The sequence below is a fragment of the Mustelus asterias genome, unplaced genomic scaffold (assembly GCF_964213995.1).
Source record: "Mustelus asterias unplaced genomic scaffold, sMusAst1.hap1.1 HAP1_SCAFFOLD_1395, whole genome shotgun sequence".
NCBI lineage: Eukaryota > Metazoa > Chordata > Chondrichthyes > Carcharhiniformes > Triakidae > Mustelus > Mustelus asterias.
This window is the reverse complement of record NW_027591340.1, coordinates 72,186-92,371: the sequence shown is the minus strand read 5'-3', so window position 1 is coordinate 92,371 and position 20,186 is coordinate 72,186. Positions and strand designations below refer to the sequence as shown.

Below are 20,186 nucleotides of genomic sequence, written 5' to 3'. Positions count from 1 at the left end.
GGCACACCGCAGTGGGACCCAGTTCTAGAGTAGCCTCAGGCTCAATCTCGTGAGAACATCACACTGTCTGATCCACATCAGGTCCCAGGCTGCTGGCGGCCAGGGATCTGCTGAGTTCCAGTCTCTGGACTCCAAAATGCCTCAGTAGCTGGAGCTCCAATGGCAAGGTAGGGAAAATCAGGGAGGGATGTCGGCTCCACTCCTCAGGCGGAGTTCCACAGAGGAGTCTGTCCACCTTCAGCCTGAAGCGATTGCACCGACAGGCCAAAGCACCGAGGTCAACACTGAGATCAGCTGTTGTAGAGACCATGGTCAAGACGTCTGTTGTGCGCTGCTGCAGGAACTGTACTCCATGTCAGAGGCACTTACTGGCATCCCTCAGTGTTAAAGGCAGAGAGGGGCAGCACTTCTCAAACTCACTTTAGCTGCTGCTCCCTTTCCAGGCAGCAGCCAGAAGTCTGCAAACACCCACAGGGAGAAAGATTAGCTGGTGTACATCCATTCAACCTGGCAGTATTCCCCCCCATCTGAATCGCCTCTTCCTGTGATCACGTCGGCTCCAGCCCACAGGCCCATGAGGGTGGCAGCGCCACACAGCAGAATCCTGAAAGCAGGCCAGAGTCCTCCACGTCTCGACCCTTCAGAGGTCATCGTAGGGTGTAGTAGTCAGCAGGCTGCGTCCAACTCCTCTGTAAGGTTAAGGAGCTCCAGTTGTACAGCGTGGGCACGGGTATTAATCACTTGTACATACATGACAGTTACTTCTTTAAATAAACTCCCAATCACTTCACCCTCTATTTGGCCTCTGGTTATAATAAGCTATCCTGCACAAGATAAAGGCTGGGTTCTCAGTCCAGGGCTCCCTGTGCTGTGTACAACCTTCCCAGCACATTGATGGCATTCCTTCACAGCGACTGATCACATCAATCATGCCTGTACCTTAACGGGAATTATAATGTCTGTCACAGTATACTGGGCTAGAGTCTAGCCATTCTTCTTGTGTTCCCTCTGCATCTTTGAGATGTGGCAGTCTCCCCCCACCCTCCTCCCACCCTTTCAGTGTCTCCAGTGACACTGTGTTCCCCAAGGGTTCAGCTCATGAAGAATGCTGTAGGATCAGGAGAGATGGAACCTTCCCCGCTGCATTGCCATGATGTGACCCTAGTCATTGAGAGCAAGGGAGCTGCCATCAGCCAGAAAGGAGTCTGAGGGGAGACTTGGGTGTATGAGGGGTTGGTGGAGTCAGAGTCATAGGGTTGTACAAAGCCCTTTGACCCATCGAGTCTGCACTGACAATAACTACCACTAAAGGTGCGCTAATCCCATTTTCTAGCACTTGTCCTTTATCCTTGAATGTTATGATATTGGGGAGGGGTTAGGGACACAAATGATGTGGCGAGTTTGGCTAATGTCCCAGCAAACTGAGGCAGACTTCTAACAAGCCAGCCCTGGTACCCACACTCTTCTGACACTTCCTTGGGAGTCAGAAAACTTGAACTGTGCCTACCTGTGTTTCCAGGAGACGGAAACATGGAAAGTATGGGCAGAGGTGATGGGATCGAGTTTCCAAGAGCAGGAAATGGCCCGATTCACGTTTTGCAAGCTCATTACAAAAATCCAGCCCAAGAGTTTAGATTTAGATAAGGTTGATTTCAATTGGATGTTAGAGGAAATTCCTTTGACATTTCTCAAATTTATACTCGTTTTGTTCAGAATGCAAGAACAATATTTTACAAAAGCTTCAGATATAGCTGTTATTTTGTGAACTGTTGCCAAATTAGGATCCAATTACCCCCACAAGTTTCATTCAACTAAACAAAAAGACCCCTCAGATTGTAAATTTACTTGCATTCCAGCCAATGGAACATCTCATCAAAGGTGATTAAAATGTGGTTCAATATCTCGAGTGATACTGAATCGTACTTACTTTCACAATGTTCTAAGAATTGAATACATTCTTGTATAACAGTGTCCCTTAGCATAATCATGTGTTTGGCCATATTCTCCAGTAAAGATAAGAAGCACCGCTTGGCGTAATACCAAGTATCTGTTCCAAGCTGTAAAGAAAAAGGAGGTTTAAAAGCATGAAACTTGACCAACATTAGTGCTGAATCAGCTGGGCTTTCTATTGATGTTCAACCATTGCATTTCATGACCTTTTGGTGGAGGTGTGTAACACTGCTCACAAATCTTCTGTTAGAAGTGACTTTCACTTATCTTTGAAAAATATAATGTATCGGGATCCAACTGTCTATATTAAAATGTCAGGATGAAAATCTGCAGGAATTCTTTTCATATTAAACACATTAAAAGGTATTTTATTATCTTGTAAATCAAAAATCTCTGCCATCCATGAACTCTTTTACTGAAGGATCTCACTGGTGTTCAATATAAGGTTTTTTGCCACTTTGACTTGAAGGTTTTTTCAAACGTACTAAATTACTTTGTGAAAAATATTATTTTGTTTTATTTACAAATATTCATACATTTTTCTATATACAAATCTCCAGGCATTCACAAGTGTGGAGTCAAACCACTCAAGGTACAGAATATATAGTGGGCAGCACAGTTAGTGGTTAGCACTGCTGCCTCTCAGCGCCAGTGACCTGGGTTCAATTCAGGCCTTGGGTCATTGTCTGTGTGGAGTTTGCACATTCTCTCCATGTCTGCGTAGGTTTCCTCCAGGAGCTCCAGTTTCCTCCCAGTCCAAAGATGTGCGGCTTAGGTTGACTTGCGATGTTAAATTGCCCCTTAGTGTCAGGGGGATTCGCAGGGTAAATATATGGGATTATGAGGATAGGGCCTGGGTGGGATGCTCTGTTGGAGAATTGGTGCAGACTCAATGGGCCGAATGGTTTCCTTCTGCACTGTAGGGATTCTATGAAATAAACCAAGGAAATACTTCTAGGTATAACACGATAACTACATTGTAGTTTGTATGCCAAAGGATACTGAAATGCAGTAATGGAGCAACATCACTTTAAAATTGAAAGGAACATTTACATAAATCCTAACATTTAAATTACTGAAGTTTTTGCACAGTATTTGATGATCATATTGACCATTGGTTTGCTAATAAAAATAGTTTTGGATTTCCTTTATATCCACTCCTGATGTAAAACCGTACACATTACCTCCCCAGCTAATTCTAATCCAATAACCGTAAAGAAAATTATTCCATCCCTTCTTAAATAATTGTGCAAATTCAATTTTTTGAAAAGTGATTTTTAAGAAATGTGAATTTGGCTTGTGGTCTCAATTATACAACACTGGCAAACCCCAATACATAAAATTCATTTCAAGGTGATTGACTATCGAGGAACCTGCACATGAAAAGGTTGAATACAATGTTAATTTCATGAGTAATATTGAAAGAGTTGCAATAATTATACTTACTGGCAAAAACTGCCAATGCACTGCTGTCGGATTTATTTCAACTCAATTTAATAACTCACTATAGCTCTGACTGAACTACTGCTTTGCACTGAGAACATTTCACATGCACATCAACCAAAAGCCCACATTTTACATATGAATGTTATGTGCTCTCACAATGTTAAATGTTTTTCCTGAAACAATTTAGGTCGGAGTTTCAGGGGTGAAGAGAAAAGGAGTAAGTTGTGTATCTCCCGGAACTGCTGGTGAGCACCCCACTCTTCTCCTCACACACAGTCTGAGCACGATGACACAGTGGTTAGCATTGCTGCCTCACAGCGCCAGGGACGTGGGTTTGATTCCCGGATTGGGTCACTGTCTGTGTGGAATCTGCACATTTCCTCCGGGTGCTCTGGTTTCCTCCCACAGTCCAAAGATGTGGGGGTTAAGTGGATTGGTCATGCTAAATTACCAATTGGGTAAATGCATGGGGATACAAGGATAGGGCGTGGGTGGGATTGTGGTTGATGCAGACTTGATGGGCCGAATGGCCTCCTTCTGCACTGTAGGATTCTATGATTTAAATGCCACATCACCCTTAGCCTCCCTGTTACTTCTCAGAACTTGCTGGATTTAAACACTAATTGCATTTTAATTTACGGCAGCAAGTTATTTAATAACTGTGATGTGTGTCTAAAATTTATGCTAAAGATCTTCGTATTTAAAAGAATTGTTACATAAAAACATGCCAGCCTGGTGTGTTAAAAACAAAGTCTGGATGTATCCCTTTTTTGGAGGGAAAAGACTAAAAGAGACATCTGGTTTTTTATGGGAAGCTGAGTTCAGAAGCAGATAAGTTGTGTGTGTTTGTATTCTTAATGGTTTAGAAGTAATGTTACTGTCACAGAAAGAAAACAATTTAAACTGTTCAGCATCACTCCTTACGGTGTGTTAATTCACTGACAAATCCTAAAAAAATTATATTTTTGTGTTTACATGGGAGTGCAGTAACATTCATATTTCATGATCTTCACAACTGGGAACGGGCTTTTTGCTAAATTCAAATACTGGATCCATGTATGACTATTATTAGAACAAACTGTTTTCAGCTCCTTCAATTTTGACTGGTTATATTTTTTAATCAATGACTGATATGGACTGGAGCCAGGTGGGATTTCCAGATGATTTACCACAGAATTATACAAATGAATACAGCTAATACTTCAGATTTCTTTTCCCGTCTCAGGTTTTCATTCCACACATAAAATTTGAAGCAAACTTTCATGATTACGGTGCTGAACACAAGTACTGACTTGAAAGAGGTTAATTTGCAAGGACATATTGGTCTTATCTCATTCACTTTGTAGACTAACAATAATATCTGATTTGTTCTCCATATGAAAAAGGGACATTATGCAAGGTCCTACCTGGTTAGAAGTTTTCACTTGATACAATTTGCCATCTTACCTTTTTATTGTAAGGTTCCAAGCTCTTTATTACTCTTGAAATGCCAAATTCATAATTTCCTTTAGCACAGTATAAGGTCCTGAGAAAATTGAGAACATAAAACTAAATAAAAAGAGCAAGGCATTCTCAGTAAAGATCTCTATGATTTATTACTAACTGCATCAATGCATAATTAAGCAGTCTTCTTTTCACTCGCTATTTTAAGAAAGGTGTTAACTTGTTCAGAGTAACTAAATGTTTACCAACAGGATCAGGATACAAGTTGCTTTGATGGGAGTGTGTACCTGCCGTCCATCCCTTCCAAAAACAGATAAAACAACCACCATTTCTCAGCAGCAGCAATGCTATTGTGCTTGTATAAACCATTTTAATCTGGTTTATAAAGCATTGACAGGTAGGAAAAAACAACCTGAATTCTGAAGTTTTTCACTCAAGACCTCACTGCCTCGATTTCCAAAAGTTTCAGAAAATAATCTCCCAAAAGTTTGCCTGTAGCCATATTTTACACCCATTAGCATGAGACTATTCACTGTCTCATTTTCTCTGAGGATTCAATTACTTAATGCAACCTCAATGAAACCATTCATCCTTTTTATCATAAAAGTACTTGCTTGTCCAATAGTATAAAATATTAAACATTGTCTATTTATGGATTCTGAACATTTTCCAGGAAATAATAAAGATATATTTGGAACCTGGGAAAGTTAGTGGCAATGTATTGGGGACAGTTTACAGTAGAAGTGGCGATGGACATATTAAAATGTATGAAGGTGGATAAATCTCTTGGTCTTGACTGGGTATATCCAAGAACACTGCGTGAGGTTAGAGAAGAAATTGCAGGAGCCCTGGCTTAGATATTTGCAGTAAGAAGTTTAACAACACCAGGTTAAAGTCCAACAGGTTTATTTGGTAGCAAAAGCCACACAAGCTTTCGGAGCTCCAAGCCCCTTCTTCAGGTGAGTGGGAATTCTGTTCACAAACAGGGCCTATAAAGACACAAACTCAATTTACATGAATAATGGTTGGAATGCGAATACTTACAGCTAATCAAGTCTTTAAGATACAAAGAACGTGAGTGGAGAGAGCATCAAGACAGGCTAAAAAGATGTGTATTCTCTCCAGACAAGACAGCCAGTGAAACTTTGCAGGTCCAGGCAAGCTGTGGGGGTTACAAATAGTGTGACATGAACCCAATATCCCGGTTGAGGCCGTCCTCGTGTGTGCGGAACTTGGCTATCAGTTTCTGCTCAGCGACTCTGCGCTGTCGTGTGTTGTGAAGGCCGCCTTGGAGAACGCTTACCCGAATATCAGATGCCGAATGCCCGTGACCGCTGAAGTGCTCCCCAACAGGAAGAGAACAGTCTTGCCTGGTGATTGTCGAGCGGTGTTCATTCATCCGTTGTCGCAGCGTCTGCATAGTTTCCCCAATGTACCATGCCTCGGGACATCCTTTCCTGCAGCGTATCAGGTAGACAACATTGGCCGAGTTGCAAGAGTATGTACCGTGTACCTGGTGGATGGTGTTCTCATGTGAGATGATGGCATCCATGTCGATGATCCGGCACGTCTTGCAGAGGTTGCTGTGGCAGGGTTGTGTGGTGTCGTGGTCACTGTTCTCCTGAAGGCTGGGTAGTTTGGTGCGGACAATGGTCTGTTTGAGGTTGTGCGGTTGTTTGAAGGCAAGAAGTGGGGGTGTGGGGATGGCCTTGGCGAGATGTTCGTCTTCATTAATGACACGTTTACTCTGTCCACTGTGTCCCGTGTTTGTCTTCTGAGGAGGTTGGTGCGGTTTTTCGCTGTGGCGCGTTGGAACTGTTGATCAACGAGTCGAGCGCTATAACCTGTTCTTATGAGGGCATCTTTCAGCGTCTGGAGGTGTCTGTTGCGATCCTCCTCATCCGAGCAGATCCTGTGTATACGGAGGGCTTGTCCATAGATATTTGCATCATTGTTAGCCACGGGGGAGGTACCAGAAGACTGGAGGGTAGAAAATGTTGTGCCCTTATTTAAGAAGGGCTGCAAAGAAAAACCTGGGAATTATGGACCGGTAAGCCTAACATCTGTGGTAGGTAAGTTACTAGTGAAGATTCTGAGGGATAAGATATACAGACATTTGGGAAGACAGGGTTTGATTAGGAGTAGTCAGCATGGCTTTGTGCGTGGGACATCATGTCTTACAAACTTGTTAGAGTTCTTTGATGAAGTGACTAGAAAGGTTGATGAGGGCAGGGTGGTAGACGTTGCCAATATGGACTTCAGTAAGGCCTTTGATAAAGTTCTACAGGCTGCTCTGGAAGGTTAGATCACATGGGATCCAGGGAGAGCTGGCAAATTGGATATACAATTGGCTTGATGGTAGGAAGCAACGGGCATGGTGGAAGGATGCTTGTCGGGCTAGAGGCCTGCGACTAGTCGTGTGCCTCAGAGGTCAGTGCCGGGCCCATTGTTATTTGTTATCTAGATCAGATGAGAATGTGCAAGGCATGATCAATAAGTTTGCAGATGACACTAAAATAGATGGTATTGTAGACAGTGAGATTATCAAAAATTGCAGCAGGATCTTGAACAGCTGGGAAAGTGGGCCGAGAGATAGCAAATGGAGTTCAATACCAGATAAGGGTGAGGTGTTGCATTGTGGAAAGTCCAATCAAGGTAGGACTTTCACGGTGAATGGTAGGACCAAAGGGAGTATTGTGGAACAGAGGGATCTTGGAGTTCAGGTGCACGGTTCTCTAACGGTGGAGTCACAGATAGATAGAGTAATGAAGGCGGCTTTTGGCATGCTGGCCTTTATGAGTCAGGGCATTGAGTATAAAAGTTGCAAAGTTATGTTGCAGTTGTAGAGGACTTTGGTGAGGCCGCACCTGGAATATTGTGTTCAGTTTTAGTTGCCTTGCCAGAGGAAAGATGTGATTAAACTGGAGAGAGTGCAGAAGAGATTTACAAGGATGTTGCCAGGACTCAAAGGACTGAGTTATGGGGAGAGATTGGACAGGCGAAGGCTTATTTCTTTGGAGCATTGGAGACTGAGGGGCGATCTTACAGAGGTGTATAAGATCATGAAAGGCATGGATAGGGGTAATGCACTCAGTCTTTTTCCCAGGGTTGGGGAATCGAGAACTAGAGGGCATAGGTTTGTTAAGAGGGGAAAGAATTAATGGGAACCTGAGGAGCAACTTTTTTTTTTTTTACACAGAAGGTGATATGTATGTGGAATGAGCTGCCGGAGGAAGTGGTTGAGGCAAGGACATTGACAACATTGAAAAGGCATTTGGACAAATATACAGATAGGAAAGGTTTAGAGGAATATGGGCAAAATGCAGGCAAATGGGTTAGCTTAAATGGGCATTTTGGTTGGCCTGGACCAGTTTGGGCCAAAGGGCCTGTCGCTGTGTCATAGATTCTATGATATATTTCCTGCTCTGGAACTTCATAAGGACCCTACTAACTGCAAACATTTTTCTTGTCACAACGATTGCAGTCCGACTGCAAACTGTCCTTATTTACAGAAATTAAAAGGATAGATGAATTTAAATATAACTTATAATATAATATTACCCAACTTATCGAGAACAATGTCATGCAAATTCTGCTAGTATCTTAAGGATTCACAATAGCATATACAATGAAATATGTTTCCTTTGCCACATACATCCCGTGTTATACCTGTCCACATTTACTCTGTGTGTGTCCGTGTAATTCCAATATTCCCTCACAATACAATGAAAAAAGGAAAAAGTCAAAATACAGAGGAGAGTGTTTTCAGGAAGGTAACAACAAATGGCTATTGATTCTAATAATGGTCAATTTTCCTAGATGGAAATATATATGCAAAACCCTGACAAGACTGCCCCAAAATTAATCTAACTTAAGAAAATCATCACAAGGTTCCATACATTTCAAGCAAGTTAAATTAGATGGCCAATAGATGCTGTAAACTTTCTTATTTGTTTAGTTTTTAAAATTTTGAAACACCCTGAGGTGATTGGATTTTGGATAAATGTTAGCAAACTTCTTCACAAACTGAAATGTGCATCTCTATGAGTTTTACTACATGCATCCTCTGCAATCTAACTTTAGCTTTGGGCCAATTCTAAATTGACATTCTTTATCATAAGCAAATGTGCGTAGATAAAACGAACAGACTCAGTTACTGAAAAGAATCGGCTGATGTGGCTGATGACACTTCTGAACAGATAATACTGAGAAGAACGAACTGGGAAGAATTGTTCCATCTCAGGCTTTTTTTTAGGAACTTGCTTTTTCAGATTTTGCTAGCAGACTGTGATATGAATGCCTTGGCTGTAGTTGGAACCTTCATATCTTTGCTTAAAGTGAAACATTTTGTAGCAGCCAAGAAGATAAATGAATATGCAAAGTCACAAATGTGAAAATTACACAAACCTGTGTATTCTACCAGGTACTAATTTATTTTGGAAATTTGTTTCCCTGTCTTCACAGTGCTGCCTCACAGCGCCAGGGACCCGGGTTCGATTCCAGCCTTGGGTGACTATCCGTGTGGGGTATGCACATTCTCCTCGTGTCTGCGTGGGTTTCCTCCGGGTGCTCCAGTTTCCTCCCACAGTCCAAAGATGTGTGGATTAGGTGGATGAGCTATGCTAAATTGCCCCTTAGTGTCGGGGGGACTAGCTAGGGTAAATGCATGGGCTATGGGAATAGGGCCTGGGTGGGATTGTGATCGGTGTAGACTCAATGGGCCAAGTGGCCTCCTTCTACACTGTAGGATTCTATGTCTTTTTATTTACTAATCAGTTCTGGCAGCTCCCACATTCAGGTTGTCTTTCTTGATGGGGAGGGCAGCACAGTTCTGATGGAAGACTATTCCTAATTTTCATAGTTGATGCTTGGTAATCTTCAAAATAAAGTATCGTTAAATGATGCAGAACAAAATCTTCTCATCTCCTGGTAATGCACAGAAAACTGCCAAACATTTTAGTACATATGCCAAATCTTTCATTTCAAAGATGTGAAACATGCTTTTTTTTTAGAAACCTTGGATTCAGATTTGGGTTTTCATGGGGATTGGGTGAGAATGATTCCCTGATAGTAATGGGACTGAAGAGTTATCAGAATTTGCTGTTACCAATCATTTTCCTATAACAATTAAAATATTCCTGAAAAAAGGACATATGCTGCTGAAGCTTTTCGACTTGCATTCATCAGGGCAGGTTCACAAGAATGCCAAATCTCAAAGGGAACGATAACTGAGATTTGGTATTATTGCAAATTCCAACATTGCTTATTAGCCTATGTTTTTAATTATTAATTGCCAGTGAAAGGCAATCTTTCTAATCTGCTTTACATATTGTTTATATTTCCTTAAAGATGCAATATAAAATCACAGCTAGACAATCACAGCCAGTTTTCATAGTGTGAAGCATGACTTTCTGCAAAGTCCAATTTCCTGCTGCATTTATTATCTAAGCTTCAGTATCTATGGCAACACAAGATCTATTCCCTAAGCATTCAGTTGACTCATGAGCATCCAACTTGGAATATCACTCTCCCTTCTGAAAATTATTTGCAGCCGCCAGCAATTACATCCTTCATGGTATCATGTATTTTTTCTGAGATGCAATACTCGATTATATACTGTGCAGTTTGTATCTCCAGCACTATACCTGTCACTGTTAAATGATGTACTTACCCTATAACAAGATTAACAATGCAGAGGTGATATATCTTTTTGTCTGGGTCATCATATGCCAGTTGTTCCTCTTCCTTTTCAATCTTCCTCATGAGCTCTTCTGCCTTTTGAGGGAAATATCCAAATTACTACAGAGTAAGCTCAGTGAACACAAGTCTTTAACCAAAGCAAATCATAAGGTCAAGCCACTTTATTTCTGAAATATTTATAAGAACAGATATCTTAATATTAATGTAGAAAACAGGCTTGAGGACAGGTACTCAACAATCAACACTGACTGATATACATCCCTTCTGCATACTACTAATTTACATATTACTTTAGCAGTCAGAAATGATTTGATATTTTTTGTTCATTTCTTTATGAAATACTTTTCACCAATGGCTAGTTACAAAACTATAGAAACTTGTACATTTGTCAATGCAATAGCTTGAAATGTAGCTACCGTTGGTATGTCTTGCAGCAAAACAGGACAGAGTGAATTTAAACAGTGAAGAGAAACCAAGCAGATAGTGGAACATCGTGAGAGAGATCTGAAGCAAATTTAAAAACACAATCCAAATGCATCACTGCTTCAAATTATTTTACAGGATTTGGATGATGCTGGCGAGGGAAGCATTTATTGGCCGTACCTAATTGTGCTTGACAAGTTGATGTTGAACCACCTGAACTGCTGCAGTTTTTATTGGTGTAGGTACATCCATAGTGCTGTTAGGGAGGGAGCTATAGGATTTTGACCCAGTGACAATGAAGGAATAAGAATATATTTCCAAGTCAGGATGGAGAGTGACTTGGAGGGGAACTTCCAGGTGATGTTGTTCCCATGTATCTGCTCCTCTCATCCTTCTAGAGGACAGTGGTCCTGGGTTTGGAAGGTGCTGCCGAAGGAACCGTGATGAGTTCCTGCAGTGTATCTTGTAGATGGTCTTTAAAGCTGCCACTGTTTGTTGGTGGTGGAGGGATTGAATGTTAAAGATGGTGGATTGGTGCTTGTATGCGTTTCCTCCGGGTGCTCCGGATTCCTCCCACAGTCCAAAGGTGTGTAGGTTAGTTGGATTACCTATGGTAAATGTGCGGGGTTATGAGGATAGGGTGAGGTGTGGGCCTGGGTAAGATGCTCTTTTGGAGAGTTGATGATCATTCAATGGGCCAAATGGCCTCCTTCTGCACTGTAGGAATTCTATGGTTCGATGGGTGCCAATTTAGTGGGCTGCATTGTTCTGGTCCTGTTGAGCTTCTACAGCATTATTAGAGCTACACTCATCCAGGCAGTTGGAGTATTCCATTACAATCCCAACTTGTGCCTTGATGCTGGTGAACAAGCTTTGAGGTGGATGGGGCAGAGTTTTGGGTAGAAATAGGACCTGAAAGATAAATAATTTTTTTTTAAAAAATCAGCAAAAAATATGACCATCCAGGAATCGTGAAGTCAGGTTCTCAAAGCGCACAGCTACAGCGGAGGGAATAGGCAGCACTTTCTGAAGCACACACATACACAATTACACATGGGAACCTAGAAATTGGTGTCAGAGATGCCCTACTCCTCCATCTGCTCACTGCCAGTGTAACAGCACATGCTTACTTTTATTTCTCATTAACTCAACATTAAAAACATAAGGGTTAGGGTATTCAGCAGTAAGTGAGCCCAACTTTATTATTTATTTTATTCAATCATGAGATGCAGTCATCGATGTCCCTCGAGCCTGCTCCGCCATTTAATAAAACCATGGCTGACCTGACAGTAGTAATCTCAAATCTGCATCCCACCTACTCCCGATAACCTATCACCCCTTGTTTACCAAGCTTCTATCTAGCTCTGCCTTAAAGATGTTCAAAGACTCTGCTTCCACCACCTTTTCAGGAAGAGAGTTCCAAAGACTCACAACCCTCAGAGAAAAAAAAGTCTCCTCATCTTGGTTTTAAATGAGTGACCCCTTATTTTTAAAATAGTGGCCCCTAATTCTAGATTCTCCCATATAATCCACATTCAGCCTGTCAATACTCCTCAGGATCTTATATATTTCAATCAAGTTGCCTCTTACTCTTCTAAACTCCAGTGGATACAAGCCCTGCCCTTCTAGTCTTTCCACATAAGACAACCCACCCATTCCAGGTATTAGTCCAGTAAACTTTCACTCAGCTGCTTCCAAAGCATTTATATCCTTCCTTAAATACTGTGATCAATATTGTACACAATACTCCAGATGTGTCTCACTGGCGCTTTGTATAACTGAAGCATAACCTCCCTACTTTTTTTCAATTACCCTTGCAATAAATGATAACAACCTATTAACTTTCCTAATTTCATGCATGCTAGCCTTTTGCAATTCATACGCTAAGACACCCAGATCCGTCTGCATCTCAAAGCTCTGCAATTTCTCACCATTTAGATAATATGCTTCTTTTATTCTTCCTGCCAAAATGGACAATTTCATGTTTTCCTACACTACACTCCATTTGCCAGATCTGTGCCTAATCTATTAACCTAAGTATATCTTTTTGTAACTCCTTATGTTCTCTTCATAGCTCACTTTCCTAGCTGTGTTTATGCTATCAGCACATCTGGCAATCATCCAATTCATGCAAGTCATTTATATAAATTGTCAGCAGTTGAGACCCCCTGTGGTACACCACTCTTACATCTTGCCAACCTGAAAAAGACCCATTTATGCCTACTCTCTACTTCTTGTTTTCTTGTTAGCCAGCCAATCTTCTATCCATGCTAATATATTACCCCCATAACTTGAGCTTTTATTTTCCTCAGTAACCTTTGATGTGGCACTTTATCAAATGCCTCTGAAAATCTAAGTACAGTACATTCACGGGTTCCCCTTTATCCACAATCCATGTTACTTCTACATAAAGTACTCTAATGAGTTGGTCAAACATGATTTCCCTTCCACAAAACCATGTTGACTCAGCCCGATTACCTTGAACTTATCCATTGCTCATCTATAGCTTCACTTTCCCCTATTGAAGATGCTAGCTGGCCTGGAGATTCCGGTTTCCTGGCTCCACCCTTTTTGAATAATGGAGTTACATTTGTTTTCTTGCAATCTAATGGGACCTTTTCTAAATTTAGAGAGTCGTGGAAAATTAAAACCAACCCATCAACAATGTTACTAGCCACTTCTTTTAAGACCCTGGTAAGAAGTCTCATAACACCAGGTTAAAGTCCAACAGGTTTATTTGGAATCACAAGCTTTCGGAGCGCTGCTCTTTCAGCAGGTGAGACACCCTAGAATGAAGTCCATCAGGACCTGGGCTCTTACCAGCCCGTAGTTCTGGCAATTTACTCAGTGCCACTTCTCTGTTGACTGTAATTTTCCTGAGTTCCTCCCTCTCTTCCTTCCATTTCCTGGGTTATAGCTGCTTCTGAGATGTTACTTGTCCCCTCTATTGTGAAGACTGATGCAAAATGCCTGTTTGATTCATCTGTCATCCCCTTGTCTTCCATGATTAATTCTCCATGCTCACTTTGTTAACTCTTTTAAAAATGTTTTAAGAAATTTATACTATCTGCTTTTAGACTTCTGGATAGCTTTCTCTCGTACTCTAATATTTCCCTCTCTATTAATCGTGTAGTCATCCTTTGCTGTTCCTTTTATTCTGTCTAATCTTTAGACCTTCCACTGACCTTTCCACAATTACATGCTTTTTCTTTAAGTTTGATACTATCTTTAACATTCTTAATTAACCATGCATGGCATGTCCATCTCTTGGACTTTTTCTTACTCATTGGAATGTATCCATTCTGTGTATTCTGAATTATCTCCTTAAATGATTGCCACCGCATCTCTATTGAACTTTCCCTTAACCTACTTTGCCAATTCACTTCAGCCAGCTCTGCTTTTATGTCCTCATAATTGCCCTTATTTAAATTTTAAAATATAGTCTCAGACCCACTTCTCTCTCCCTCAAACTGAATGTAAAATTCAATCATATTATGGTCGCTGCTACCTGGGGTGCCTTCACTATGAGATCATTAATACATCCCATCTCATTGCACAAACCGAGTCTAGTATAGCTTGTTCTTTGGTTGGCTCCAGAATGTGCTGTTCTAAGAAACTATCCAGGAAGCATTCTATGGACTCCTCACCATGGCTATTTGTGCCCATATGACATTTCCAATCTATATGGGCGGCACGGTAGCACAGTGGTTAGCACTGCTGCTTCACAGCTCCAGGGACCCGGGTTCGATTCCCGGCTTGGGTCACTGTGTGTGTGGAGTTTGCACATTCTCCTCGTGTCTGCGTGGGTTTCCTCCGGGTGCTCCGGTTTCCTCCCACAGTCCAAAGATGTGTGGGTTAGGTTGATTGGCCGTGCTAAAAATTGCCCTTAGTGTCCTGAGATGTGTAGATTAGAGGGATTAGTGGGTAAATATGTAGGGATATGGGGGTAGGGCCTGGGTGGGATTGTGGTCGGTGCAGACTCGATGGGCCGAATGGCCTCTTTCTGTACTGTAGGGTTTCTATGATTTCTATGTAGAGTAAAATCTCCCAGGATAATCGGCTTGCCTTTCCGACAAGCTCCAATTAAGTTTTCCTTTATGCTGTACCCCACCATGTGTTTACTATTAAGGGGCCTGTACATGACTCCCACAAGTGACTTCTAGCCTTTACCATTCCTCATCTCTACCCAAACCACGTCCATGTCCTAGTTTCCTGAACTTTGATTAGCATTGTGGTAATACCATAATTAACGAACAAAGCCACCCCTTCACCTATTTCTCCTTTCTGGTCGGTAGATCTGTGGAGTCTGAACCTATTGTCCTCTCTTGGGATGAAAAACTTTGCCCTCCCATCGCTGTCACAATGCCAGTCTCCTTGCCATTGCCTATCAGCCAGCACAGACTGGTGCTGCTAGGATGAAACAGGGCAAATCAAAATTGGACCTCTCATGCCTTGAGATGCTTAAGATCAACAGTGAAGGGCCTCTTACAGTCACCCACCAGCCATGCTGCAGTCACTGGGGTAACACTGTGAGCAGCATCAGGAAAGGCACTGAGGAAATACACAAGCATGAATAATGCTGGAAAATCTCAGCAGGTCTGACAGCATCTGTGGAGAGAGTTTTGAGTCTGGATGACCCTTGGAGTGTATAACTTGTGTTTATTTGTGTCACAAGTAGGCTTACATTAATACTGCAATGAAGTTACTGTGAAAATCCCCTAGTCGCCACACTCTGGTGTCTGTTCGGGTACACTGATGGAGAATTTAGCATGGCTAATGCACCCAACCAGCACATCTTTCAGAACATGGGAGGAAACTGGAGCACCCGGAGGAAATCCACGCAGACACGGGGGAATGTGCAAACTCACACAGACAGTGACCCAAGCAGGGAATCGAACCCAGGTCCCTGACGCTGCAAGACTGCAGTGCTAACCACTGTGCCACCGTGCTGTCCCAGTTAGTTAGTTAGTTTGCATCATGGTGTGTGTTGATTTATAAATTTAGTTTGAATGTTTCTTTTATGTTTTATTTAATTACAAATCACAATATGATCGAGTTCAACAAAGTGTTTGAAAGAAAGAAACACAAAACAGCTTCGGTAAGTTGACTTCAATGGAATGTGACATAAATATCCAACTTATTTCCAATAGTTTATGTTAGTGGATAAAACACAGAAGATCAATGAGAAGCGTTTAAAGAAAGGAACCAGTTTCTACCCTGAAGTAATTGTGAAGGCAGGCCGATTTGAGTACCCCGGAGTGTCTTTCCCATCGCCCCGGCTGGAAATCCGGAAGGGATTCCGGATTGAGTAGGTTTGGGGTGGTTTCCCTTTCCCCTTCCTCCGGCTGAACATCCGCCAGGTGGAATCCCCGGACCTGAGTACCTCTGGAGGGTTGCATCCCTCGGCAGGGGAAAAACCCGGGAGGCGGTGCCCTGGAGGGCGGCGGAGATGCTGCAATGTTTATTCTTGTTGTGTTGTACTAATGTTTGTCACTTTGCAGGTTATGATTTGTAAATGGAGGTGTATTTGGAGGGCAATGCCCTGGACAACTATGACCTTTAATGAACCCTTCCTAGATAGAAGGTAGTAACTGATAAATGGATGGCGTTAGCCATTGGTAATGTATTTTTCACATTTGTTCTTTGTGTATTTGCAATTGTTTTGTATTAACCTATTTGTAATAAATGAAAAGAAAAAAAAAAGTAGCAAGAAACTGGCCAAAAAATACTGAAGGTGACTGAAAAGTTAAAAAAAACATAAAAAAGCATATATTCTAACAAATGGGAAAGATACAAAGAAAGGTGACAAAAGAGATCGTAAAAATTACAAAAAGTGAGTGTGAAAATAAATTTGTAATGTATATTAAAATCAAGAAAAACAACATTGCGAATGGCGTGCTGCCTTTGAGGCAGGGTGAGCAGAAGTCAAATTTAAACAAAATGACTGGAGCTAAGGTACATCCATTAAAAATAAAAAACAAACTATTGTATTCTTTCCAGGTCACTCATTAATGGATATTTAACCTACCTCTTCATTTTGACTGGTCATAATATAGGAAACGCAGAGATTTGCAAGGACAATGGCACTCACGTTCAAGATCTGGAAACAAAGTAAAAAGAGTATGAGCACTTCGACATAAAAGTAACACTATATTAAAAATGTGAAAGGTATACAATTACACATATCAAGTGGATCTCAAAGTCAAAGCAAGCAAAGTGACAATTATAGTGTACACAATGTTCACATGTTCAACAGCACTGGCAATTCAGAATCACTACAATGCAAAAGGAGACCATTTGGCCCATTGAGTCTGCACCGACTCTCTGACAGAGCATCTTACCCAGGCTCTATTCCCGTAACCCCACGCATTTATCATGGCTAATCCACCTAACTGACACATCTTGGGACGCCAAGGGCAATTTAGCATGGCAAATCGACCTAACCTGCACATCTTTGGATTGTGGGAGGAACTGGAGCACCCAGAGGAAACCCATGCAGTCATGGGGAGAATGTGCAAACTCCACACAGACAGCCACCCGAGGCTGGATGTGAATCCAGGTCCCTGGCACTGTGAGACAGCAATGCTAAGCACTGTGCCACCCACTAAAACATTTTAAAGTAGTATAATCAAATTTAAGTGTGTGCAAGTATATTAGCATATTCCGAGCAAAGACGAGATATATGCTGTTATCATGGCGCAAATCAATTATGACAAATTCAAAATTATTATAGTAAAGTCATTTGTCTAAGTAAGGTTAGTTCTAACAATATCAGTTTAGTTGAAAGCAGCATGCACTATTTTACTGGCCAACGTATCTACTCACTCATCAGTGTAAACTTTCAGCCACCAGCTTTGGAATATATCAAACGTTAACTTGGTTAAAGGGGAAAAATAACTTTTTTAAAAAATTGACAAGGTAGCAAGATATGAAAGGTTCTAATTCTGATTATTGATCTTATGCAAATAATTCCTAATTTGCATCACATAAAAGCTGAGTAAATCAAATAATGCATTATCCTAGGAATAGGATCAAGAGTTTTACAGCAAGGAAAGACGCCCTTCGGCCCATCATGTCTGCATCAGCCACCTACCTATTCTAATCCCACTTTCCAGCACATGGCCCATAGCTTTGTATGTTATGGCATTTCAAATGCTCATCTAAATACTTCTTAAGTGTTGTGAGGGTTCCTGCCTCTATCACCCTTTCTTAAACATATGGTTTGTGCAGATTAAGCAACGTCTGAAAATAGTGAAGCTGAGATATGCAACATTATGTACAAAACATAAGAAAAAGAAGCCAGAGGAGGCCATTGAGCCTGTCAATAAAATTGTGGTTTCAACTCCACTTTCTTGCCTGCTCCTCCATATGCACATCCTTGTAGAACCAACTGAGGGAGAGACAGAACTGTAGGAGCTTGAATGTTTGCAGAGACCAAAGGGCTCTGCCTCATAGCAAAAAGGGCACCAGAGCCCTGGAGGTGTGGGTCCCAGACCCAGTGCCCACCATTTTCACCAGGGGAGAAAAGGGTGCAAGGTGAATTTCACACATCCATGGTTCACAGAGGCAGCAGCACATTTAAAAGTGTAGCTGCCTTCAATCAGAAGCAATTTGTATTACCCAAGGTTCTGAAACATGTCTCGTGGGTTTTACTAATTTGAGGAAAAGGTATAAACCTACTGGAGTTTGGAGAGGTTCAGGTATCCGGTTCTGGTTGTTAACAGTAGACAGGAATATGTGTAAAGGTAAATGAGCTCTGTGGAACTGTCAAGCAGTCAAGTCATTTAAATCTGCTGCGCTTTAAATTTAAGAAAAACTCCAGCCTGTGTTGACTCAGTTGAAAAAAAAAGAGGCTTGTTGACATTAAGCTGAGGATATAGTTATAGAATTAGTACTGCTTAACTCAGTGGTTCCCAAAGTTTTTTCACTGGCCGCACTTACGGAATAAAAATTTGCTGGCGCCACACCAAAATTTTTATTGATAAGAAATACATTCAAAAACAAAAAAAAACAACTCCTCGCAGTGCTTGATTCATAACATAGAACACAACTACTTTATAATATGATCATGGGACATCCAGAAAGTATAAAGCAATGCAGCTCCATTAATATAGTGAAGTAAATAATGGGTTTTTAGAACTTTATTTTACTTTATCTCAGCATGGCTCCTGAGGTCTGTCCATGGTGCATACTGGATGAGTTGGCCTGGATGATGTCAAGACAAATGGTAGTGGGCGGGGGAAAACTTGTCCAAAACCTTACGAGGGCACAGGAATATCAGGAATATGTGGAGCCATGGAGAAGGGTAAAGGGTCATGGAGTTGGGCAGAGAGGGTTGTGTGGCATGGAGGTTATGGAGGCCATGCCACACAACCAGGACCGTGTATAATAATGCAGCAAGACATCGCTGCTCCACAACAGGAGCAGGGATGTCTCGCTGCAATTATACAGGGTCTTAGTGGGACCACACCTGGAATATTGTGTGTAGTTTTGACCTCCTTATCTGAGGAAGGATGTTCTTGTTCTAGAGGGAGTACAGCAAAGGATTACCAGACTGATTCCTGGGATGGCGGGACATGGTGTGGCATGAGTTGACTTGGATGAGTCATGGAGTGTGTGTGTGTGGTGGGGTGGAGTGGGGGTTGGGGGGTCGGCAATCTGGTGCAATAGTGAGGGCTAGAGTTACTGTTTTTATTGGAACAGTCTATCTCAGCACTCAGCAGTCCCTGTGACTGCCTCTGCGTTGTTTGTGAGAGCAATGGGCTCAACTCAGTTAGCCCCCACACCTGGAAACACAAATCCAACCTTTCAGGGAAGTTTCTCCCAAATCAGATTTGGCAAGTCAAGAATTTTCCTGACACTGTGCACCCCGCTCAGAAAAGAATATTTATGTACATGTTAATATATCATGATTCAGTGGTGCTAAAATAGTTTTTAGTCATTTACAGGATGCGGTATCACTGGCTAGGCCAGCATTCATTGCCTATCCCTAGTCGCCATTGAGAAGATGGTGGAGAGCTGCCTTCCTGTAAGGTCCAACGATGGGTCATGTTGGCTCTATTCTTTCTCCACAGATGCTGTCAGACCTGCTGAGATTTTCCAGCATTTTCTGATTATGCTTCAGATTCCAGCATCCCCAGTATTTTGCCTTTTCTCTCGCCTGGTAGCCACGTATTTATATGGCTAATTCAGTTCAGTTTCTGGTTAATGGTAACCTCCAAGGA

At 41.8% G+C, this 20,186-nt stretch overlaps 1 protein-coding gene across 1 annotated transcript in view; it reads right to left on the bottom strand.

Moving 5' to 3' along the window:
* Positions 1 to 420: 420 nt before the first annotated feature.
* ift70 (intraflagellar transport 70) overlaps positions 421 to 20,186 on the bottom strand; it is a gene marked incomplete at its 5' end in the record, with an annotated part of 79,296 nt that continues 59,530 nt past the window's right edge. Inside the window, 5 exons of the mRNA XM_078206269.1 lie at positions 421 to 689; positions 1,928 to 2,057; positions 4,843 to 4,921; positions 10,511 to 10,614; positions 16,991 to 17,062. Coding sequence (XP_078062395.1) covers positions 667 to 689; positions 1,928 to 2,057; positions 4,843 to 4,921; positions 10,511 to 10,614; positions 16,991 to 17,062 — 408 coding nt within the window. The remainder of the gene's footprint in view (positions 690 to 1,927; positions 2,058 to 4,842; positions 4,922 to 10,510; positions 10,615 to 16,990; positions 17,063 to 20,186) is intronic.